The sequence below is a fragment of the Vanessa cardui genome, chromosome 5 (assembly GCF_905220365.1).
Source record: "Vanessa cardui chromosome 5, ilVanCard2.1, whole genome shotgun sequence".
NCBI lineage: Eukaryota > Metazoa > Arthropoda > Insecta > Lepidoptera > Nymphalidae > Vanessa > Vanessa cardui.
Window position 1 is genome coordinate 15,442,474 of NC_061127.1, and position 27,329 is coordinate 15,469,802.

At 32.6% G+C, this 27,329-nt stretch overlaps 1 protein-coding gene across 8 annotated transcripts in view; it reads left to right on the plus strand.

The window, feature by feature from the left end:
• Window positions 1-138: 138 nt before the first annotated feature.
• LOC124529649 (epsin-1) overlaps window positions 139-27,329 on the plus strand; it is a 39,964-nt gene continuing 12,773 nt past the window's right edge. For 2 of the 8 annotated variants that reach the window (XM_047103471.1, XM_047103476.1), the window contains exons 1-2: window positions 596-1,000; window positions 25,647-25,736. In XM_047103471.1, coding sequence (XP_046959427.1) covers window positions 25,647-25,736 — 90 coding nt within the window. In that variant the 5' untranslated portion in view covers window positions 596-1,000. Of the gene's footprint in view, window positions 272-322; window positions 563-595; window positions 1,001-11,683; window positions 11,837-21,644; window positions 21,651-23,896; window positions 23,917-25,646; window positions 25,737-27,329 lie in introns of those variants that run through there. The other 6 variants (XM_047103473.1, XM_047103475.1, XM_047103472.1 and 3 more) reach the window with 6 other exon arrangements.

Below are 27,329 nucleotides of genomic sequence, written 5' to 3' on the forward strand. Positions count from 1 at the left end.
AAAACTAAGTTATTATGATATTTTCAATGAGTTATTTTTCAACAAGTACATAAATAATATGCAATATATAGATCAATAGATTGAATTCAATTAAAGGCTCCCATCATTTGATATCTGTGCTACAATTTGATAATGCAAGCTTGCTCATTCTGTTCTGGCACAGATAAAATGAAGTCATTTATTATCATCGTCACAATATTTTAAAATTAAACCTTGTACTAAATATATACAGTTTTTTAGAAGATTAAGAGAGCAACATTTATAAAATAAGGTAAATATAAAAATGAACGTAATATAGCATACTTTACACTATTTAATCTTAAATCATCGTTTACTTGACCGGATACAGTGTTGGAGGACATGTTGATTTGTCATGAATGAGGCGATTTTGTCAATTCGTCAAAAAGTGTTTTGTTTAAATGTAAATTGTACAAAATTGTTAAGTAAATCGAGTAATATCGTGTTGTGGTACGTGATAATAGTATAATATGTGATATATGTTTACATTAATAAGTCTGAATTAGGGAATCAATTTTTTTTAGTACCATCGCATATATATTTGGTAAGTGTTGCGTTAACTTTTCCCTAACACTCGCTTTTTATTCAGCGATTCGACCGAGACACCGTTTCATGCACGGTTCGGTAGACCTTCACCTCGTCTAAGTGTCGAGTGGCATCGGGATGTTGTAATCCGCAAAGAAAACTTTAGTCTCACTTTGACGTAGCGGCGAACTTGTTGCAAAGAAACCGAAATTAGGCCGTGATTATCTGGTTAATGCCTATTTGTTTGTGTATTCGCGAGTCGGGTGGTTGTTGTGACGTCATATGTGTACGAGGTGAAATATCTTTGTGTTCATGTGTATCTTTGATATGATAAAAGTTTATCAACAATTGATAGCTGCTATGGTTTAGATTGCACGTCATTTCGTATTTGTGTGAAATTTAGTTTCCCAGAATAAACAGTGCAGTGTGTTTCTTGAACGAGAACACAGAAACTTTTGTAAGTTTACAAATTCATTTCTATTGTATACTTTAAAGATGTTAAAATATTTAATTTATATAACTTTTACGAACTTTTAAAAAATATACCTAAATGTCTTATCTTATTTAAAAAAAAATCTTTTCTATAAATACATTTTGAATTTCAGCTAAATATTGATGAACAAATAAGTATCTAATACAATTAGTCTAAATATCTATACAATCAATTATAACAATTAAAATACCAATAAATATTAACTTTGTGATTAATGGGAAAATGATTTAAAAAATGACTTCAGTCAATCAAGGTTTCAAATCATGTGATACAGTTAAAAGTTTAGTGCAACAGATAAACAACTTGGGATTGTTTTTCCTGTCATTAATTAATAAGATAATTTAGAAAATTAATTACTATTAAATGCATGACAGACTCGCAGAGGGCAGAAGAATTGTATCTTTATTTTTAAACTATATTGCAACTTAAAGAAAAACTTTTTGAAAATATATTTTTGACAAATGGGGAGTATGAAAAATATATTTTTTTATCTCTGGTATTATTTAGACAAAGAACGATAATATTATCAGTATCAGCGTTAGTTTATCATCAGTTGATAACTTTGTTCTTTTACTCGGAAGATAATAATTTAGAGTAATAACCTCTCTGTATTTATTTATTAATATCTAAATAACAACTTTGTGATTTATTTGACATTATGTTTGGAATATTTAAAAAAATATATATTTAGTGTCTACTAATAAAATTCACTGCTGGTAAAAATATTGATCTAACTAGAAATAATATATTACAGTTAATATAATCACTAAACATTGTGCCCTGACTAATTTTAGCAAATAAACAAAATTAAAAAAAAAAACTTTATAATTGTTCTAATAACTAATATATCTGTAAATATTTGAATAAATATATAATCAAATTATTAAAAAATAATATCAAATATAAATGTAAATATGAACCTTAAATGAATAACTTAAGAAATAAATGAGTTTGAAATCAAATTGACATGAAAAGTAAAGTAAAATAATAATATAAAATGAAAAACCAAAACCACTTATTAACAAAATAATCAACCTTAGCAAATTTAAATTGTACAATAAACATTGAGACTTATTTCAGTATTTTTATAATACATGATAAAAATAATTACTAATACAATACAGATATGTAGTTAAACAAACAAAAGATGTATAGAAGGAAATACATTATGCGAAAATTATTTCCTCTCTAAAGAAACAACAGGACTTGAGGTCAACGTAGAGCCGGCCACGGTCGCACTCACAATGTCACTTCCTCTATCATATTATCACTTGTATCTTGATTGATTATTATTTGAAAGACTCATCCACACATAAACAGGTGACTTACAGAGTGAGCCGACAATAATATTTATTTTAGGATAATTTTTCAAGTATCAAGGATATTAAAGTGTAGTATAAATAAGTAATTCATATGAAAATAAATTGTTTCTTTTTTTTAAGTGTTTGATAAGATAGAAAAAATAAGTGCTGGCTGTTTTAAAAAAAAATAGACACAGTAAGTTCAGATTTTTAAAACTAGAACTTTTTTTTCGTGTGCTAAAAAGAAAGTTATTTTGAAAATGCATTAATTGAATGAACTTCAAGATAAAGGGTATTCACTGTTTCCTTAATTCATAATAAAGCAAATTCTTATCTTATCAGTTATGTACAAAGAAACAAAGATCTCTTCAAAGTCACTTACGTTTAATCAATCAGGACATTTGCCTTCCATATGGATTGCACTTTAATGATTTAATTTTTTAATTATATACAGTAATTATGTTTCGTTTTTAATAACTGCATTTTTCCAATCTGTTTGCAAAAGTATCTGTATAATCCCTTGCTATTTTTTCATACATAATATGTGCTCTAGGTAAAATAAGGTAATGACTAATTTTTCTACACATATGAGTCATAAGTTACAAAAACTCATTTGTATATGTAAAACAATTAATAATATATTTTAGTTTAATTTTAGAGTAATTAATAATTTATGTGAAGATATATTTTGGGTATACAGTTCTATATAATATTGTCTGTTATGGTAGGTCCACACGACACAGACTTGGCACACTTTTGTCGTACACATATATACAGACTTACAAGCCCGAATAAAAAATTCCATCGACAAAACGTCTGCGGACTTTTCCGTATCTTTCCGTACTTTCCGTACTTTTCATTATCTCCGACTTTTAGTTTTGAGGTTGCAGAGTTTGACAAATAATTCGTAGTAGTATCGTTGCAAACCGCGATTCGAATAGTTCTGACCAGAGTTGGATGAAGTTCCTTCATTTTAAAGAAGAAAATGTAATCAATTACTTAATAATTATTTTGCTGCAAATAATACACAGATATACATAGACTTTCAACTTTCATGAATAGCTTCGACTTTCTCATACAAAGCTCAGACTTTTCCAATGCACCGACTTTTGTCTGCGCTGCTGAGTTGCACAGATATGAAGTCGGTTAAAAATTCAAGACAACTTTGTGCCAAGTCTGTGTCGTGTGGACCTACCATTAGTCTTAAAATACGTCACCCTTTTTGAATGCTTTTGTATACCGAACTTAAAATGAGTTTACCCCACACATCAACTATTCCAATTCGACTATAATTTATTCCAAATCGTTGAATTTAATACAAAATATAAATATATATTTTTAATTAAAAAAATATATTAAATTGAAACTGAAATGCCACTATAGAAATCTTCAGATCACTAGAAGCTACAAGGTTTAACCCCCATAATCATATCGTTTCAAGGTTCTAAAATGGAATCATTTGTTTTTACGATTATACAATCAATAAAAACACATGTAAATAAATAATTGTTTTAAAAATAAGTGAGATTGTTTAGCCAAATGTAGGTATTATTATTATACAAGCAAGTATATAAGTTCGCTAAATGGCAGATTCTTATCTTGGGGTAAACCTTGAAGACCTTACTTTATAAAACAACGTGTAGCAGTATATTCTTAACGTTTATTTATAACTTTTAAAACTTCCTATGCAAACATTAATAGTACAGGTTTTTGTCATCAAACATATGATAGTCCCAGCGAGTTGAAAGTATCATTGGATTTATTATTTTGCGTTTGCTTGATTAATTGAAAATTGAGATTCAATTGACTAGGTGAAGAAGGAAAATATTATAAAAAACCAAACAACAACCAAAACAAATGCACCTTTTAACCAAGCTAGTCTCAGTCCGGGGTATAGAGGTGCAAATAACCCTTGCACTGCGTTAGAGAGGTTCTCGCAAATAATAGTCAATTCTTGGATTATTAGTGAGGAGCTTGCCTTAAATATCTTTATCCAGGGGAGGTCATATTACCCTGGGCCCTGGTTGTGTTTAGATGGGAATAAGTCAAATGTAATTTAGATGAGAATAGATCTCAGGCAAGAGGGACATTTAGAGGCTAACGGTATGGCATATAATAAAGCTATGAATATTTAAAAGTTAAACTAGTCTTAATATACGTTTTATTCAATCATTATAATATTCATGTACAAGCGTGACTATTTATTACAGGGCTCTACTTAATTTGGTTTCTGATTAAGGTAATTGATAAAACATCAAAATTACCGTAAGATCGCATTGACTTTTTAAATCGATTTCGTATAAAATTTTTTATCGACCGTTAGTCGAGTTAAATCTTCGAGATTTTTTTTAGTGTTTATATATTTATAGATTTATAGTGTCGTATATGTGGGTTAAAGATCAGTCATGTTGTGACCACTGCCATTATTTAAATTAAAATGAAACGCTACGTCATATATAATATTTAAATGTCAACTATATTCCAATGAAGAATATATCGACGTCATATTAAGTGTATAAAGCGTATAAGCAAAACGGCGATGTAAGATCATCGAAATGGTGTTAGTATTTCATGGAACAGTGATTCATTTTTTTCCCTCTAATTATGACGTGAAAACACATGACTGGACAGTTTTAAGTTACCTGTTACCGCTACGTTTGAGTGCTCACAAGTTCCACGGAATAATCATTCATTGATCATTGGACTATCTCAGATTTCAAGCTGTTCATCGTGATTCCAAAATCCCAACTGTCCATAGACAGTAATCATTGGGATTTAGTATTCATTTCTATAATAAAGCTACATAAATACTTTTTGATATGTGTATTGATATATTTAAATTTTATTAAAGTCGATTGCAAATAATCACATGACGGTTTAAAAGTAAATATTGGATTAAATAATAATACATATTTCGATTGATAGTGCACTATAATTAAACATATATTATAACCGTACAGAATTAAAAAAAAAACATTGAAGTAATTTCTGATTGATATTTTTATAAGATTGATTAAATAAAAACAACTCTATTTTCGAACATGATAGAAGAGGTACTAAAATTAATTACTATACATGAGCGCGGACTTGGGGTGAGAACGCTGGCAGTGTTATCCCGTTGAATTACAAATCCGATTGTCTGGAAGAAAAATTAACCAGCCCTCCCGTCACCAGTGGAGACATTAAGACTGGCTGTCTAGCGGAATATTAACCTTACATCTCTTTTAATATGAGATACTATATTAATTATACAAAACGTATACTATATATAAATGTATACATTAATTAGTATAGATAACTCGAAAACTGGTTTAAACCGGTGTATCAAATGCAGACGTTATATAAAATACATCTCATTACTAGAATCGTGTTATGTAAACATTCATTTTCACCTGCTCATTATAAATGTAATTAAAAATTAACAGTGTTAGGAGGCTACGTATTTTGTTTAAAACAATGTTGTTGAAATAGTTACGTGAATATTTTCAGAAGAGCTTTTTATATGAATAATATAGAAAAGAATATAATCAATACTAATATCATAAATGTGGAAGTAACTGTTACTTCTTTACGCTAAAACCGCGTAACCGAATTGGATGAAATTTGTTATGGAGATAGATTGAAGTTAAAAGGCTACTGTTTTCAATTGACCCTTTGAAAGAGTATAAAGTGGGAATTAGGATGTGACTGTGCTGTAGGAAAGGTTTGTAGATTTCGGGTATAGCTACAAGTTCAGCTAGACTTATAATAAAACGATATCGTATTTTTATCAGATGTTAACGTATTTATTATGCAATCTAATCATTGGCATTGAAAATTAGTTTTGCTTCAAGTACTTCTGTTTCTGCGTTAAATAAAATTTTTGACTTACAACATCCGCGAGTTTACACAATTAAAATAATAATTATGATATTTAGACTTTTAAATACAATAAAGGCAACGTTAATACCTGTGTTTCGATAGCATACATTGTGGCTATCATCAGATCTAACGAGCGCGGCGTAACGAAGGTCGTACATTGTTCTACGTGGGACATTTGACAGTTGACGTGAACGCGTTCGTTTACCTAATCATATGTTCGTGTCGACGACCTCTCGCTCGTGATATATGTAGTGATCCCAGATGTGACGCTCGGCTCTGATACATATTTGATGTCGTTTGTAGAGTTTTTGAGATTTGAAACTCGTTGAAATGAACAGGACAAACAAAATAATAAATAATTAATTTAACGTAATTCTACCATGTGTTAATTGCACACTTTTTTATTATATATGCTAAGGTTACTATGACTCATATAGGGCGATCTCAAATAGAATATTTATAAAAAGATCGCCCTTTTTATTGCATATTCTATTTTTGTATTTTAGTAAATAAAGTTAAAAATAGCGAAAGATTCCAAAGGGAATAGAAAAAGGGTTGCCACTCTTCTGTAATTGAAAATAAAACTAAATTTCACGTTTAAATGTTACGCGTGTTAGGTTAGATAATAATATATAATTATTTTTTAAATTGATTATCAAAATGATTCATAATATGTCGTTTTTGGAATGTGCTATCAAAATATCCGTTTTTTTGATAAGATATTTATAATTATTTATAGTTATCTATATCCTTAAAATTGTATTTATTCATTGCAATTGTAAACAAACTTTCTAACAAGCAAAATGCTGCTAAGTCGTCATCATCCATTCCATTGAACATAGTAACTCCACGCTTTTTTCATAGATTTATCGGTACTAATATTATAGAAATTTGTTACTTTGTACGTAGAGGGGGTAACATCCGGGAAAAATTATTCACACATAAAAAAAATCACTGCACTAGCTACTAACACAACATTACTTTGAGTGCTCTATAAATTATGCGTATTATGCGTAATAACTGTGCAAAGCCCGATCGCTAGTTTATTTTAATTAAAATTTCATATTATACATATTTTACTAACATGAAATTTTAATTTATTTACAGGATATTTTAATAATATCCTCAGAATCTTATGATTGATGTTTAACTCTAATTTTAAATCATCGAAAGCGAAATCATCTCTCTGCTTTTTAGTTCATATTTGGGCTTTATATTTTGTATTCATTTCGTTCGTTATTGTCTGAGGAAAATGTTAAGGATGTTGTGTTATGTAAGAAACCTTGTGAGAAAAACAACACGCAAAAGAACGTACTTGACTCAGCCTCGTGTCTTCCGCCGCGATGGGAGAGGAGTGCTCAGCCGGTCTTCCTGTCAGTATTAAATTAACGGTTTTAGAATGTTGTAAGTCATACGCGGTTTACTATAAATGTTGGACCTTTATTCAAGTAGGCTTTTAAAAGCACTTTTGAATCGTCATTTTACAACCAAGTTAAGCTACCACCGGTTCCGAAAGTAGATTCTACCGAGAAGAACCGGCAAGAAACTCAGTAGTTAATCTTTTTTAACATTTAAAAATACAAAGTCATGTTAGTTAAATACACTTATATAAATTAATATATCCTGCGTGGAAGTCCAACAGAACAGATCCACGCTTTTTTATCATCTATAAAATCTTGTATTGAATAATATGCTTTTTCTACCAATGTATATTTTACAAACGATTTGAATTTACTAAACGGCAAAGTTAAAGTTAAAAATGTCTGTGGAATTTTATTATAGAATATATAAACAGTAATATAATCATATAAAGTAAGTGGTCTACGCTAGATATAAATTAATAAAATATGATGACATTATACCTCTCACTTAAATATAATCAACAGTCAACATTGAATGGACACGCAATACTGGCAAGATATACATCGATAAAAAACAGAAAAACATGAGCTTTACTTATATTAAAAACAAAATCCGGAATCAAATGTTTATATTAATACAAAAAAAATGAAAGTCTTAACTAATCGACTTAAAACGAAATGACATAAATAACAAATTCATTTTGATGTCCGCATCATTAACAACATTACAAAAAGATACGTATGCATAACGTACTGTTTAACTAAAAACTTCTTGTTAAACTTCCTAGTGTATAATGATTTACGTTCTACTTAAAATATATTATTTCATACATTTTTCGTCTAGCGCAAGTTCAACGCACGTTTCGGTTTGATTCTGCACACCTATTATTTCACGCCCGATATAAATAACCGAGTTATTTTAAAATGATCGTTATATTGTTTGTATTACGGCTTATATTTGTTTATTATCGATGAGATGTAATTTAACAGTAATGCAACTTGTTATATAAATCACGCCAACGGTGTACGAATTGACATGATGCACTGGGTATTATTAAGTTAGTTTATTCTTATGTATACTAGCGATCCGCCCCGGCACATTGCTCATACTAAATATATTAAGCAGGATGTCTTACAATGTTCACAGTTTTTCAGTCATTCCCTACTATATTTTGTATGTATTATTAAGAGTAATCTTCCCCTCAAAACACTCTATCTATTAAAAAAAAACCGCTTCAAAATCCGTTGTGTAATTTTAAAGATCTAAGCATACATAGGCATACATAAGCGACTTTGTTTTATACTGTGTGATGTAACGTGGATCTTAAGATACGATCGCAGGTTCGTATCCGGGCAAGCCTATAAACATACATTTCAACCCACACATAGTTTGCAAACCTCTTTATGAATCAAACAAATGCAAAGCAAATCAAATTATGGAATGCTTGTACAACTTTAAACCCTTTTGCAATCCACTCATCGTACATTGTACCAGGTAGCAGCATGTATTTCGATGTAAAGGATGCAGGGGCCAGTATAACATATATACTACATGCACGAAGGTACAACAACCTTCGTTCCAATGTTAGCGATGTAAGATGACCAACTACTGTCCGCTAGCCCGATTGACCGTCCACCTATTCAAAGTCAAAAGTCAAAAATCTTTATTCAATATATAATAAATGATTGCAAGTGCTTATTGATAGTCAAAAATCTACCACCGGTTCGGAGTTGCGGTACCCGTACACTTCTTACTGTATATTGCAATCTTCAGAACATCTATGTGTTCTATTATCCATTAATCCATTAAGGTAATTACTATTACTTCTAATGAAATTACAAATAAACCGGACAATAATTTAATAATATACTCTTTAAAAATAGCTCGAAAATATTTTTAAAACTAATATACTGAACAAACAAAGTGATGACCAGTAATGGTATCACCTGTCGATATTACTTATGCATGTGTTGGTGAGGCTGACTATTTTTAATTATTACATTCTATTTTTAAATGTTACGAGCTGTCAATATGAACAGCTGACGTCATAATTACAGTCGATAACTTTTTTTCGACGAGAATAAAAACCGAGTTAAGGTACAGGGCTACACGTGTGGGTCTATAAGTGTTACACGTTCGGGGTCGACTTGTGTACCCGACCGGTAGACAACGATTGACAAAATTATGCCTTTGACTTTAATAAAACGATTCTAATAAGAAATGTTCTTGTCGTAGGAATATATGAAGAAAACTGCTTGTATTATTAAATTTTATCAAGTAAAAAAACAGTAAGAGTGCCGTCGTCGCTTGAACGTAATTCGTTATTTATTATGTTCCCATGATGCTCTAAAAGTATCTATACTGAAACCAATTTGAAAATACGCAACTATAGATAATAAATATATATATATACGGACGAATTGATAAAAAAATTATGAAATACACCTGGAATTGATCGATAAGGCCGTATTTGGCAACACCGGTTTTGTATTATTATTGTAACATAAACATAATTATCATTAAAGACTTCAAAATATTGAAACCGATTGCGTTTTCATGCGTGCCATACCTTTTACACGTGTCATTGGCAGAATAGTTAGCTCTTAACGAATATTATAATATACTAGCTGTGCACGCGACCTTGTACGCGTTTCTAATTTAACCTTGAAAGTCCCGTTAAAATCGGTCCAGCCGTTCCCGAGATTAGCGGGAATAAACAAACAAAAATTTATAAAAAAATTTTGGTATACCTATGTACTGTGTATACATTCATATGTATTACAAGCATACAATCCAATTTTATTATATGTATAGATAGTATATACACCAGAAAAAAACAAGTATCTCCCCGTTAATCTGTGTACGTAAAACTCTCGTGATGCGTTTTGACCGGCGGGTATATTCGTGAATCGAAGTAATTACTGTAATAATAATAATAGTCGATTTCATTTGATAGATCTAGATGATGAGTGTAGCTATTAGCTGCGTTTGTTTGCTCAGCTTACTTTGTTGAAGAAAATGATTTGAAATTGTAAGTTTTCTCACGCTTACCTTGAATAATAGAAACGGCTTGAACGATAACGATGAAATAACTCTCGCTAATATTATATCATAATTTATTACATAATTTATTTTTTTAATGATCTTGATACTAAAGTATGCCTTGTTTTGATTAATTAAAAAAAAATTAAAGATTTTTTGTTCAATAATAAGTCACATAAATCACAGATCAGTCAGATATAAAGCCTGCCCCGTGCTGTTCATGTATCACTCTTGTTAGATCGCATCGCGTTTAGCCAAGCCCCCTTCCTAGTGCTTCCGCCCACTCATTACCTAACAACCCTGTTAAGGCGATGACACACTTTCCAATTTCAACGATTGGCTTGTGTAATCATATCATGAAGATGAATTAGTAGCTTGAGACGTAATCGAGCTATAACTGTGTATAAGTGAAAGCAAATGAGCTGAAAAAGGTTTGCTTAGCTATACGAGAGTCTATACTATGCTTGCGTTTACATTCGTAATTTGTTTTGAAACACTTCTAATATATAACTGCATGTGACATAATATATATACGTATTGTATTTTGCTTAATATTCCCATATCTGCAACAAGTTGCTTATAATATTTATAACGAGCATTCTAAAAAGGCAAAAAATATATTTTGTCGTAAAATATATATTTACTGTATTGTTTTGGTATAGGAGACTATTTTGGTAATGTCTAATTGGGAAACGATTGAATATACATAAAAATGATACCAAAAGGCACCGCGCGTGTCCGGGAAGATTCCAGTACATAGTATCATTATACAAGTAGATGCGCTTCGCAGTTTCACTCGCTTTAAATTTAGACTATTGACGTGTTGAGCGTGATTTCATGTTCTTGTATAATTATAAATACAAACTTCTTAAAAAAAATAGTATCGGCTCTGAAGGTAATGCGAAAACGTCAATGCTTGACCTTGAACATGAAGGGCGATTAAAGAAATCCTTACATTTATTTGTGATCGTTGTTGTTATATTAAATGTGATTATCGTTCTTAATTCAAATATTTATAAGGTATATATTTTTTAATGTAATAACTTGTACGGTGTAAACGCAGCTTTATAATATAGGGCAGAATAATGTAGTGTCGTGTGCCGCGTCATACGAGCGTAAAGATTGACGACGCACCGTTATTATAGTGGTAATGACATTGACGGTGTCGTGATTTTTTTTTTATAATAAGTATTTTTGTGCCAACACGGTTTTCACAAATGCCGTGTTAAATTTTGTAAGTATTCTTTATTTAAATAAATTTTTTTGCTGAATTAATTCGTAAATGTGTGTGTTAATTAATATTATGAAATTGTTTTTATTATAAGTGATCATACTTCTAAAACTGCTTCGTACCGGTTTCACTGTATGTAACTCTATTTATCAAATCGTCTTTATATGAATATTCCTATTCTAGATAGAATGGTAGTCTGTTGTTTCTGTAGAAGACGTAAGCTGTATAATATATGTATTATAAATAGTAGAATATTATTTTAAATAGTAATATGAGTTGACAGTTGATAGAAACATTTTTAAACATGCATAAATATAAATACATAGTATTTCTCAGAATTTATATGAAAAGTTAAAAAAATCCCCATTACCGGTTAACCGCAAGTGCTAATTAAAAAGTCAATCTTGTTAAAAATGCCACGTGTTGCCTGGCATACAAGATTAAAAAACAATTTTCGTCGGATGTGGTTTATCCATATCACATAGTTTCATATTTAGTTCATTTCAATGCGGTACCCTCCTAGACAAAAATGATGAATCCAATTTGATGAGGGATTAAGTTCTTGTTAAGTTATAAGGCGAGTTAGGTAGTTTGATGTAGTATGCTTCCATCCTATACTAAAAGGATAGTTATTTGGAATTTTAATACAAAAAATCAACTTCAAAATCCAAAAACCAAAAAATTAAGTTTTCAAATCGATTAATAAATAACGGATTAATAACATAATAAGTTAAATTAAAAGACATATAACCGAATTTATTGTACTTCGTAAACGTTTTGTATCTCATGCTTAACACCACGATAACTTTTTTTTCCGCTGGAAAAACGCGTTACGCGCTTGCCCCACGTGGACATGGAAGGCGGGGGGGTGTGTGGGACTCCCCAGTTTCCTGGACGCCTAGTGCGCCCTGCTCCACCGGGTTTACCCACTAAAAAACCAACGGTACCCTCTCCTTTCTGTGGGGGCCACGGGATCGCTTGCGCGTGCTACCGTGGCGGACACCACGTTAACTATGATAAGTTATGGGTTCGATTAAAGAGGTTATCATATCAATCGGAGCTGGCGACTTAATCAGCTGGTCCATTAATATGTTTAAGCTTCCTAATTCAAGTAATAAAATTAGGAACCTTAAGATCTAATAATCCACTGATAACTACAACTAATAAGGTGACTGCTAGCGTTTACGTGTATCAAAATTTTTGTTTAATTTGAATTGGAATGATATGCTTATATATATTAGACGACCTCCGTGATCGAGTGGTGTGTACTCCGGTTTTCAAGGGTACGCCGCTCTGAGGTCCCGGGTTCGATTCCCGGCCGAGTCGATATAGATTATCATTAGTTTTCTATGTTGTCTTGGGTCTGGGTGTTTGTGGTACCTTCGTGACTTCTGATTTTCCATAACACAAGTGCTTTAGCTACTTACATTGGGATCAGAGTAATGTATGTGCTGTTGTCTTACACACACACACATTTATTATCAATTTATAGAATCATTGTCTTTGATAGATAAATACATAATAATATTATGACTTTTAATTCTTTTATTATTTGTATTGACGGACAGCCAACCTAACGATTACTATCGCTGCATTGGTGCCATAAGAAATATTAACCATCTCATAACATCTCTGCGCTACCAATCTTGGCAACTGAAATGTTATGTTCCTTATGCTTATACTGGCTAAGTCACATTCATTTATTAAATCAGACATCATAAGCGTTCACTTGAATATTATATAAATTAAATACATAACGTTACGGATATTTCAAGTGAAGATAGCACATATTCCCAATCTAGATGACCTAGAAGCTATGTACCTAACAACGAAGAAAGCGAACCACTGGTCCAGTGGCTAGAATATTTGTATCATAACCAAAGATTGCAGATTCGAACGCTGGCGATCACAAATTAATTGTTATGTGCTATGTTTGTTTATATTCGTCTCCTGTTCGGCGAATCTACATTTTTCTGACGAAATTATGTCACGTACCTATGTTGTAAATATTTGCAATACTCAAAATTATTTCTCAAAAAGATAAGGGATATCGACTCACTATAAAACGAAATATTTAAAATGCTAACATGGCTGTACTAATGTCTAGCTTCCCATTTTTTTTATAGTAGTTTAATTAAACGAAATATAAATATTTCTTTATGAATTTTCCAGGTTGGAAAATGATTATGCATTTATTTTGGAATGTTACGAAGTTTCCGCTGTTATGAAAATAAAATTCAAATGTTATGGTGAGCCAATTAAATTTAAGCACCACAGCGATGTTTTAAAGTCTAGGCGTGTTTGATTCTGTTTGCATCAGTTTCGTTGCCAAGCGACCGCTACACTCAACACCGAGAAAGCTAATGTAACATGAAACCTGCCAGCTAACCCTCTCAAACCACTTTGCCTTATTTATTGATTCTACAGACTGCGATACCTCTCACTTGTATTTTGTATAATACTAGCGAACAACCCGACTTCACACAAGTGCAATGATGTGACAACACAGAGAAACTTATAAAATGATCAGTATCTTTTTACTAAATTGTTCTTATATTATATACAAAAACCTTCCTCTCGAATCAGTTTATTTATTAAATAATAAAAAAAAAATCGGAACTAGCCCATATAACGATAGTAAGACAATGTTTTCTTAATTAAAAAAAAACGCATCCAAATCCGTTGCATAATTTTGAAGATATAAGCATACGTATTGATAGTCAGCGATAAGCGACTTTGTTTTATACTTTGCAGTAATAGTAACTTTCTTTATTACTGGCTGCAGATTAGCTGAATATAACGTAATATTTATTTTAATTAATCTATTACGTATAATAGATTTATTAAAATAAATAATTGTTTATAATATTAATTATAATAATTAATACTCACAATAATTGCTGCTTGGAATATATTATATACAACGTAGATAGTATTATATTATAAAACTGACCCGGCAAACTTCGTACTGCCAATAAAATAAATTAAAAAAATAAAAATAAATTTTAAATATTTTTGTTTAACATGCTATAAATAAATTATAGCAAAACTAAAATGAATTATAACTAATACAAAATATCGTTAAATGATTTGGGGGAAGGTTTAAGTACTCTATAAACAAGAAATATTTTATTATAAAGCTTTTAAAGCTTTAATGAAATTGGTCACGATTGTGTCCCTTGATTTTTGCTTCAGAGCAAAACGAAATATAGTTTATTTTTGTGCTGAAAGAAACCACAATGAAGTAGCTGGCGTGCTCAGAAAGACTCCAAGTATTTTTAAGTAGTTTAACAACGCTTCAGTCTGTTCCGAGTAGTTTTTAAATCATGAACTTTAGATTATTAATTAAAAAATAAACGATCGTCGAACATATACTATGTTGCGTAAGTAACGTTCACAATCATTATACCTACCATATAAGTTTCAGATACATTGATCATTGCTGATTGCTAAATTTGAGGATTGCTAAATGAAATCGTCAATGGATCTGTAACTTTGCATTGTTCATGAAAAATATAGAAGTTTATTTGTTTGTTGAAAATCTTGAAAGCGTAATAAATAATGTCTTCTTTCTTATTAATAGTTATATGTTTTTGTCAGCATTCTTTATTCGTATATCTTAACCAATGGTAGGTTCGCAGCCTACTGATACGATAATTAGTAAGGTAAAACTTGTGTTTACGCTTCGTATGTCATTCAAGTAACTACAGGCAAAACGAATCGTTTCTTGAAACTGAGTGTTACTTTATTATATCTGATTTGAAAGTCTTCATCAACAGTATTTAAATTTCCCACTGCTGGGCTAAGGGTCTCCTGTCCCTTTGAGGAGAACGGTAGAAGCATATTCCAGTACGCTGCTCCAATACGAGTTGTTGGAATACACATGTGGCAGAATTTCTAAGAAATTAGTCACAAGCAGGTTTCCCCACGATGTTTTCCTTCACCGTCGAGCACGAGATGTGATGTGGTACTTGCCTAGCTTTGAACCCGCAATCATTGGTTACGATGCACGCGTTCCAACCACTGGGCCATCTCGGCTCTTGAAGGTCAATGTAATTACAGACACGAGATGTATAACATCTTAAGACTCTTGTAAGGACAGGATAATATGTCTTACATGGTATGGTTTGGTGGATTTGGTTGGTTCCTAAGTGGGATAATAGGAATGGTGCTTGTACCTTGAGCAATGATCTGTTAAAAACTGAAGCCTAACAGGTACACGCTATGGGCTTCTTTGATATCGATTTCAGATTAACGGCACCACCGACCCCCTCCCCCCTCTTTACCCTAATTATAATACCGTTTGTTCTTATTTAGTTCCCAGTTTTTTTTTTATAATCTGTCTAATCCCATTACGTAATGTTCTATAGTGAAATCGTTGACCCAATTGTGGTGTTGTTGTCTCTGATTCTGTATTTTTATGAGTTTCATTTTAAAATCTATACATACAATGAAATTGGAGTGTGTATATGTAATATTAAAAAACTATTTTTTACTAAATGCATATATAGGCATGGTACATATAGATTTTTTTTTATGTTCGTCTCTCTGTTTGTTTTGTCTAATCTCTGGAACGGTTGGACCGATTCTGACGAGACTTTCACTGGCCGAAAGCTGACGTAATAAGGGGTAACTTAGGCCACAGATAGTACCAAATTAATACAGAAGCAATTGTTTCCACGCAAGCGTGCGTGACACAAATGAAGTGTACCTACGTCTATATTTGCAATTAGATATAGTACGACACAACTTAGATATAGCGTCGGCGAAATTCGTAAAACCGATCACATCCGAATTAAGTACGCTATGCCAAATTATCAACATTTATTTCTTATGCAAATATGATCTTTACGCAAACGCATATGACCTAATATATCCATCAATTTGACGCGTCAATTTACATGCACTTCCTTTCTCGGGTTGAACTGACGCGAGAATCTATAGCGACGAATAGCGTCGAATGGCGCGATAGGGAGCTATTTCTATTGGTTGTGTAAATCCGCAGTAGTCGGTTTTATTGAATTTGCCGATGGTACATCTAAGTTGTGTCATACTATACCTATAACAAGTTTTGTAATTTTCCTCTTAACTACTATCGTGATCTGAATATGATAAGTTAACGGGGTCAGTTATCTTGATGAGATCTACAGAAGTTTCGTTTCAGGAATACATTTGTTTATTACATACTTCACAGATAAGACACTGTAAAAGATACGACTGGCACTAAAATACACTTTGTTTGTCAATTATGACTTAATAATTTTATTACTTTAGCTTCTTATCAAAAAAATGATTGCATTTTCTCTTATTTTTCTGGCATATCTTTTGACGCGTATTTAAAAAGACCGCGTTAAAATCTGGTTATGTTTAATTCCATCAATCGATGGTAATACAAACAGTATATTAACGAGATCCGTTTAAAAATCGAATAATAAGACAGGTCTCAGAACATTAAATTACTCCCTAGTAGGCAACATTACATGTGAAACTGTCCAACAGTAAAGATTTGATTTATTATTTTTTATTTCATTATATTTTAGGGAAACAAACAATAAGATAAACTTATGGGATATGAATATACAAAATTACATATATCAGCTAAGTTTCCAGTGGTAATAGGCACATATTATTAAAATTAAAAAAAGACTAACATACATAAAATTAAATATAATAAACGTATACTGACGAAAATCTTAGGCAGTTACGAAAAAAATCTAACATAAACATAATTAAACAAAACGAATTATATTTTGATAGAGAGCTAAACCATTTAGTGACATATAGTTACCTCCACTAACAATTATTTACCATTCCTTAAATCGCGAATACGAAGCTATGATACCTTGATAACTAAGTTGGGTTGTGGTACTTACTAAATCGTCTCTGAAACTGGAACTCAACAATCACAAGTATTAAACTTATTAAAGATATACCATCATATCGTAAAAGTAAAATTAAATATACCTGATAAATTTTACAATTACTGTTAGGATAATTATTTTATCGTGAGGCCTATCCTTGTCAAATAAAGTTTTGCCACATGTGCATACACCGAGATTGAAGTAACACGGTGGTTCAAGTCCAGGACTTCTTGAAAACAAAAGGGCCTATTTTTAGCAATAGGTTGACGGTCGGTTACTTTACGTAATTTTAGAAACTTTCACTAAATACGAATGTCTTCCACCAAAATATCAGATAAAATAAATCGCAATATAATAAACGTTATCAAAACATTTATATCTAAAACATAACATCGTGGCCTGCGCAGGTCAATAGCTCGGTACAGAAGCGTCATAAACCTAAAAGCGGCTTGGAAGTGACACGAATATGAGTAATCGGTTTAAAAACTAATTTTAAATGTAATTATTTATTTATTTATTTATTTATACTTCATTGTACACCACATGTTACACATTATAATATGTTACAATATTATATATAATATTGTAGAGTACAACGGGCGGTCTTATGGCTAAGTAGCCATTTCTTCCAGACAACCCAATAAGGAGAGAGGTTGTATGAAAGTTGGGTAGGTGGTGCTAAGTCGGTAATATTCATATATTGCATACAAATATCTACATGTAAATACTCATACAATGTACATATAATATATATATACATACATATACCCATACATTCATATATGTACATACACATACATACATATATATACATACACATACATACACATACATACACATACATACACATACACACACACATATATATATGTAAACATATACATATCAATATTATAGACTAGTAAATAATTATAACTAAACTAATAAATAAGCACTAATATAAATCGTCTCTATGCAGATTCAAGATAAAACTTCTTTAGGGAATTTTTGAAAATTAATAGTGTTTTGGATTTTTTTATATTTAATGGTAAATTATTCCACAACTTAATTGCCTGAACGGTAAAAGAGTCACTGTAGAATTTTGTTTTATGTACCGGTATTTTGAGTGTAAGACTCCGGGAAGATCTCAAAAGAGAAGGATCGCCTTGAAATTGAAACTTCTCCTTTAAATAAGAAGGAGCCCTTAAATTAAATAACCCACAGTACAGAAAAGACAAAATATGCAAGTTCCGGCGAAAGCGAATAGGGAGCCACTTGAGCTTCGAACGAAATACAGAAATGTGGTCATATTTGCGAAGGCAGAATATGAACCGGATGGCGAGATTTTGAAGTCGCTCAAGCTTATTGAGTTGGTCCTCGGTCAGATTAGTATAGCTTGCATCGGCATAATCAAGAATAGGTAAAAGGAGAGAATTTGCTAACATAATTTTGGTAGGAATTGGTAGAAGGGATCGAAGCCGTCGTAGCGAGTTCAGTGAAGCGTAGGTTCTTCTGCTCAGTTCTTTTAAGTGATCTGACCAAGATAATGTTTGATCTAAATACACCCCTAGATTTTTCACAACGGAACAGTAAGGTAAACATGTACCATTGTACTCAACAGACGGTATATCAGCGTAATTAACCTTAGAGACCATGCCCGGACTACCAATAATGATGACATGTGATTTCCCGGGGTTTATAGCAAGTCCGTACAGTTTACTCCATTGGTGAATTTTCTGTAAGTCGTAATTCATGCCCTCAATCGCAATGTGAAGATTTTCAAGCGTAGTGTGGCGATAAATTTGAATATCATCTGCATACATATGGTAGGAGGAAGAAATATATTGGGAAATGGAATTAATGAAAATAGCAAAGAGCAAGGGAGATAAGACGCCACCTTGAGGTACCCCTGCCTGGACATTACACCATGAGGAAAACGTCTCATTAAGGCGTATACGTTGTCGACGGCCTTTGAGGTAACTCAGAAACCACTCAATCACTGATGGAGATATGTTAAAGGAGCTTAACAAACTCAGTAAAACATCGTGATCAACGCAGTTAAATGCGTTGCTAAAATCTAAAAGTGTTAAAATAGTGAGTTGTTTGTTGTCCATGGCTAACCGAATATCGTCAGTAACTTTAATGAGAGCAGAGACCGTACTATGACCTGCACGGAAGCCGGATTGTAAAGGATTAAGAAGTGAGTGTTGATTAAGGAAGAGGTTTAATTGGTGGAATACTAGCTTTTCAAGGACTTTAGATAGGAATGGTAGGATGGAAATCGGTCGGAAATCACAATAGTTGGTTGCATTCGACTTTTTCGGGATTGGGATAATAAGGGCATTTTTCCATGTGTCCGGGAATTTATTACAGGTGATGGAGTAATTAAGAATATGGACTAAGATATGGATAATAATATCTAGGATGGGTATGATCATGTTACGGCTTATGCAGTCAGTACCAACGGCATTCGAGGACACAGACAGTATGTTCCTTTTAACATCACATTCAGTGAAAGAGGAGAAGGTAAACGGAGGGAAGTTAGAAGTTGGTAATGATGAAAGAAAATTCAGCGTAGAATCTTTATCAAAATTTGCTGTTGTAGAAGAGGAGGAGAAATGTTTAATCAAGAGTTCGGTATCTATATTTATCGGGGTATTACGAGATTTACCAACTCCAAGTTTTTCAAGAAATTTCCAAGTTTTTGCGGTGTCGCCGTTTTCGACAGATCTGTGAGTATAGCGTCGTTGAGCATCTCTACATGATGTATTACAGTGATTTCGTGCCTTCTTGTATTTATCGCGATTGAGGTCAGAATTATTAATTTTATATTTCAGTTTAGCTCGATTTTTCTTTTCAATGAGCTTCTTTAGATCTTCCGTCAACCACGGTGCAGGGAGATGTTTCATTCTAACTGGTCTTATAGGTGCATGTACATCGTATAACCCTACAAGCAAACTATTGAAGGTATCCACCTTCTTGTCAATAGAATCAGCAGCTATAACCGCAGACCAATTCAATTGACAAGCATCCTCGCGTAGACGATTTACATCCATTCCTCCAAAATTACGTAGCAGAAGCGTTCTTGATTTTGCTTTGGGAGGACATATTTTATAAGAGAGAAAAATTAAGTCATGGTAGGAAAATGCATCGGCAGAACACTGACCATGCTTAGAAACTAAATCAGGAGATGAGACCATAATGAGATCAAGGAGCGAGGGGGTACAGCCGGGAGAAAAGTGGGTAGCTGTGAGGGGTAAAACATGTAGATTGCAGGATTCGGTAATTGTTAATAGCTTTTTACTATTAGCGTCACCTTTAAGTAAACATGTATTAAAATCTCCCATTAAAATTGAGTGGCTGTAATTAGGGACAAAATTCTCTAGCAAATTTTCAAAACTAGGGTAATAATTAATAAGAGAGGAGGGGTTGTAGAATACACCAAGAAGAATTTTAGAATAAGCAAGACTGACTTCAATAAGCAAATGTTCACCCGCATCGGGTAGAGGAGGTTGAGCAGACGAACTGATTACATTATAAGGAATATATGAGCGTAAGTAGATCGCAACTCCACCACCCCTCCTGCCGACGCGGTCATTTCGAATTAATTGAAAGCCAGGTAATGAATAGGATGTCGAAGGAAGACATGGTTTCAACCACGATTCGGAAATAAGAATAGCATGAATATTACGGCAGTCGAAAGAAGCAAGCATATCAGGATAATGAGCCGGAACACTTTGAGCATTGATATGGATAACATTAAAATTTTTCGGACAGTCTGAGAAATGTGAACTAAGGGTGACATTAAGTGAAGGAGGAGATGTACTGTGGAAACTTTCTTCACCGGACATTTCGTCAGACGACGACAGAGACATATAAAGGTCACTTTGTGTACTGCTGTGAGACGACATAATAAATATTTAAATATAATTACAAATATAAATGTAAATATAAAAATAAATAAATTAAAAAATAAGGTGAAGAAAAAATTAATACAAAACAAAAACCTTAATAAAAATAGTAACTAAATTAAGTTATCAAAAATAGAAATATCATAGACTACCTACCAGCTGTACTGTACAAAAATTAAACATACGATACATTTTGCATAGATCAGAAAAAAAAAAAACAACGATGGCATAATTAAAAAATAATACAACTAAAATATGTTATCAATTAACATTAACTCTAACAAATTAATAAAGTAAAACAATATCTATTCAGTTAAAAATTCGGACCCCTTTTTTTGCTGTAGGCTCTCACTCCACAAAAGAAAGTAATTCTGAACGCAACTATAATGTCAAACCGTCACTGTCAATAATCAGTATTCAGTCGAAAGCAGTATTACCTTAGAAATGTAAATATAACAAGGTATAAATAAAAAGTAGGTAAAATCATATCAAGAATAATAAAGAAACTAAAGTTAATTACGTTAAAATAAATGGAGAACTCGATAGAAAAGAACAATACCTACAGCAAAATAACGCGCAGAAAAGTGATAAGAATATATACAATAATTAAAGCGACCTGGCGGAAAATAAAGGAGTCGGCTATTTCTTCATAGTCCTTTTGGTTCTCGTTATGGTTGGCTTCGAAGGTTTAGAGACAACTTCATTCGGAGACATGACGTAAGCATCGGAAGTGCTGGCATTGGAGCTGGGGACTGCATCTAGATCAGGCATGCTTGACAAACGGTGTCTTGTTCCATCCGCGCCCAAGACAAAAATGACACCATCACGAGTCCAGCATTTTGCGACTCCGAAGCGTTGGCGAGCTGCTACGAAGATCTTATGTCGTCTTTTCGTTAGAAACTCGGATATAGTTACGCCAGTGCCCTTCAAATTAGATTTTGATGTCCACACCTGGTTTCTGAGGGAGAACTCCTTAAACTTAATGAGAATTGCTCGCGACTTGCCCTTTTTCGGATTACCCAGCCTATGGCAGAGAGTAAAGTCACTAGATGTAAGTTGTGTAAGAGCGAGGTGCTTATTTAACAATTGAGCAACACAAGCAGCCGAGTCTTCTTTATGTTCCTCCGGGACTCCATGCAGTAGAAGAATCTTTTTCCGGGTGCGCATCTCCAAATCATCTTGCTGCTTAGAGAGGAATTCCACTTGAAGGTGTAGATTTTCTAGGGCAGTGAGCACAAATGTACGAAAGGAGTGGAATTGGGAGTTTATGTTTGAAGTGGGGCTCGCAGCAGGGATACTCCCTTTCAATTCACGCTGGAAGTCATTCATTCTGGCATTAAAAATTTGAGTGAGCTCGTCCAGTGTATGTTTGATTGACTCCATAGTGCCAACAAGGTGATGATGATTTTACAGTTCTACACAAATATAGTTTAAATAGCTGGTAGGTAAATATAGTTCACAGGTACATTTATATATAAATATACACAAAAATTGTAATTTTTTAAGAATATTAAAATCGGAGCAACAGTTAACGCATTACATATTTCACGCCTACCCGCAAAAAAAAAAAAAAAAAAAAAATAATTACTTTCTTTGTTATATCATTATCATTACATAGTATAAAACAAAGTCGCTTACCGCTGACTGTCTCTACGTATGCTTAAATCTTTAAAATCACGCAACGGATATAATGCGGTCTTTTTTTAATATATATAGTGATTCGACAGGAAGGTTTTTGTATATAATACACGGACAATGTAGTAAAGAAACACTGATCATTTTAGAGGTTTTTAATGTGATGTCGTAAATAAATTCTGTAGTATATTTATTATCGGCCAGGTTGCTAGTATCTATATAGAATATATGCGTTTTTAAAAATCAAATTATAATTCGTTACATATGAGATACCTACTTTTAAAACGCTGGACTCAAATTGAACCTTGGAAATTTACTCCCGTCCAAATAAGTTTTACTGCAACAACTATTCCGCATTATCTGACTAAGGAAATATTAGGGTGACACCCTAACATTGATGAATTGAATGTAGTAACATTTATAATTTCTTTAGTACGACTATACGTCTGGTTATATTACATAACGTCAGACGGCCGTCTACAACAAATAAGCTTATTATATATTACATATGAAGTCATACTTAGCGGACTCTGACTTATCTAGCTGCAGGGTAATCGTGTAATACGCGACCAATGTCATTTCTCTGTTCACTGCTCTGTGCGTGTTAAAAATAATTACTATGTCGTGCCCTCTGTTTACTCGTAGCGAGCCAAAATAACACGTCGTCACTCACGTACAGTCTGTACTGCGTCTTTGTGTACGTAACTGTCTATCTTCACTATACATAATGTATACATACAACCGCACACAATGTCTTTTCCAATTATTTCGTGTGTGTTTTTTTCTGGATACGGATATACAACAGTTATTGTCCAACTGTTTCATGACGTGTGAATAGATAGAAAAACTTTTTATCTTATGTGCTTCACCCGAATCATTTTTGTAACGGTTGTCAATATCAAGTGATTATGATGGATTGATTTTGCCACGCTAAACCTGCTGAAGTGAAACGACCTAGCTATGGGTCATGGCCGCAGAGTTTGTCCTTTAATGTATCGTATCTATTTTTATAATTGACTTGATTTTTGTTTGTGCCTACGTGTATTTATTTCCAGACAGCATTGCGATCGAAATTTTAGGATTAGTATTGTCTATGTTCAATATTGATTGACTTATTTTTTGTTGTGTCATTATCTTCTTTGAATTTGGGGTTTGTGTGTGACAAAGATGATGTTCTCGATAGGCTGCAGATTGGTCATAACACCCATAAACTTATTTATCAAGATCATATCTTCTTTTTTTGAATCCGGAAACAGATATGATTTATGAGAATGTTTTTGTTGGTGTAATCTCGATGTAAAGTTGGTACGATGAAAATTTTAATTAAATTTCTATAGTCTAGAAAAGTTTGTATCACACAAAAACGTCCTCTATTATCCGGTTCTATCAAATATCGATGTTATTACATTTACAACCTTGTCATCTGTATGTATCACGTAAATAAATGTACCCTTTGGCTTGAAGTTTTGATTGGTTGCATCGAATGTAATTTAATCGTTCATTCTCGACTATAGTGTACATGTCAACAATGAATTGTTAAAACAGTTGACGATACTTCAGAATATGGTTAGATTAATTATCTCTAATTATACGATACGCATAAAAATCTAACTCTTCGATGTCACAGAGCCAGTCGTGAGATTATTTTGATACAGTCCGAGATGATATCCATCTTCTTTGTGTGAAAGTAGATTGATAGGCCAGTCTGACCAAGAGGTTATATCTATTTTTGATCGAAATTGTTTGATTGTAGTTTAATACAGTTCATCCCAACGTATCTTCGTTTTCGTCGGTATAATATGTGAAGTTTTTCGTTTGAAGCGATGCAATCATTTCCTGGGATACGCCACCTTGCAATTTCAGCTTTCTCTTTGAATATTGGAAGAGGGCGACCGTTTTCTTAACTAGTTTCTATATCTCGTGTATTGTTAGGGGTCTTGGTTCTGTCTTCGTAACTGTATCTTTAAAAGGTCACGACTTTTTTATGATGGGTTGTGTTCTAAATCATATTCATATTCTGCTTAGAGCATTAATTTGTCTCATCTATCTAATAGAGTTTCAGACAGGTCTAGGACAATTTACTCGGATAGTGATCGTTTTGTGGCATTTGGCTTATTTTTGCATCAGAACGAAAAGTATAAGTCAAAGTGATATTCTGTGTCTCTGGATTCCGAACGTGGTTTTGTCAAATTGTATAGATTTCTCGATCGACTCGATCGAAAAGCTGTTATGTTTTGTTTAGAATCGTCATGGTCGTGATCGTTACCGCTATGACTTAGGACTTGGGGGTATGACTCCCAAGTATTCAAACACCAAAGAGCTGTTTAGACGCAATCAGACTTAAAAATCAGCATATCCATCGTCTTTATGAATTTATTTATATTTAATATAGAAGCTTGTACTTATTAGCTTGTCTCTTTGTTACAGATGCCCCGCGCCCGGGAAGAAATGCAAGTAAACGTGGCGGGCCTAAGGAGAAATATTAAAAACCTCGCGCACAACTATTCCGATGCCCAGGTGAGATTTATGAGAGTTTTGTTTTTGTTACTGTTTATCCAGAAAAGTCAGACTACCTTAAAAGAAAGCCAGGGACAGAGATGTAGTTTTTGTATTCACTATCATATATAATGTGATCACATTGGTTTTGTTAACTTAAGAAAGTAATGAAATAGTTTTCGAAGTATGATAATATCCAATTAGATTTATGCACTATTGATCACATATCGAACTAAAATATCTTTGAAAACAAACAAAAGATTTCCAATTTTATATTCAGCAATAAACAAACATAGAAATATATTGATATATATAAAGATTATCAGCAATATTTTTATAGATTGCTTTCTTTAAACTTTTATCTCCGGATCTACCATTCCAAGACAAACATATCAGCAGTACAAGTCCTTCTATTAGGAATACTTATGCGTTTGAATGGTAGTATATCCTCCCAAACCCAAACATAATTAACTTAATCGGTCCGTAAATGACGGCGTTCTGAGGTAACAATAATAGTTTAGGTAGCAAATTGATAACGTTTTAATCGGTTAAAAGTAAAAGATGACGATGGGACATTCTTTCGGCGGATTTTAACAATTCTGAGGTGCAACTGCCTAAAATTTTGGTAGATTTTTGACAATCAATAACTTATGTAACGCTTCAACATTGAACAGAATTGAGATGATTGATTTCGGCATGTTTACATTCGTCTACATCGTTTTAAAAAGATTCTTATCGACATTAGTGAGAAACTTAATCGGTTCTGCAATTAGAGGGTGAATTAAATACACTGCGACCAAACAAGACGTGAAGCCATTTACTTCTCGGAAGTTTAAATTTAAATAAAGACGATCTTGAAATTGACACTGAATAAGACCGTACGTTCCGAATAATAAGGATTAAACATTCATTCGACGACGCTACAACGCAGGGCTTTGCTCGCATGGAAGAATATTCAGTAACTTAAAATATTACCCTAATCGTGCAATTGTTAAGACCTCTTTGCGTATCACTTTGATGTATATTTCAACTCTTTGGGTGTCGTAGAATATATAGAAACGCTTAAATATGTATCTACTCATTTTTCGTCAATAGCCCAAAACTAAAGTTTCATGCCTCTAAATTAAAAAAAAACAGTCTTCCACACTGACTGATGAAATGTCAACCCCTATCACACTCTCTAGGTGTAGAAAATTTAGAAACGCTTTTAAATACATATCAAATTATTTTTAAATCAGTAGTTCAAAAATAAATTATCATATTTTTAGCTTGAAAATGCAAACTTTCCACCATTATTTCTCCTCCGTAAATGTAGAATTTCCAAAATTCCTTCCCAAGTGGATATCTAGTCAATAAAACGATCCCAATCACCAAATTTCATAGCCCTAAGGTTAAGTGCGCTCGACGATTATTAATCAGTCAGTCGGAACATGTTATTTTATAAGTATGGACAAGTGTGGCGTATGAATATTTGTTTTTCAATATGAGTATCTACTAATTAATAGACTTACAATGATTTAGAGATCGTTTCATCATAGTGTATCCAAATAATAAAATTGGAGTGTCTGTTTTTATTATTAAAATAAACGCTTTTTACTAAATACATATTTATGA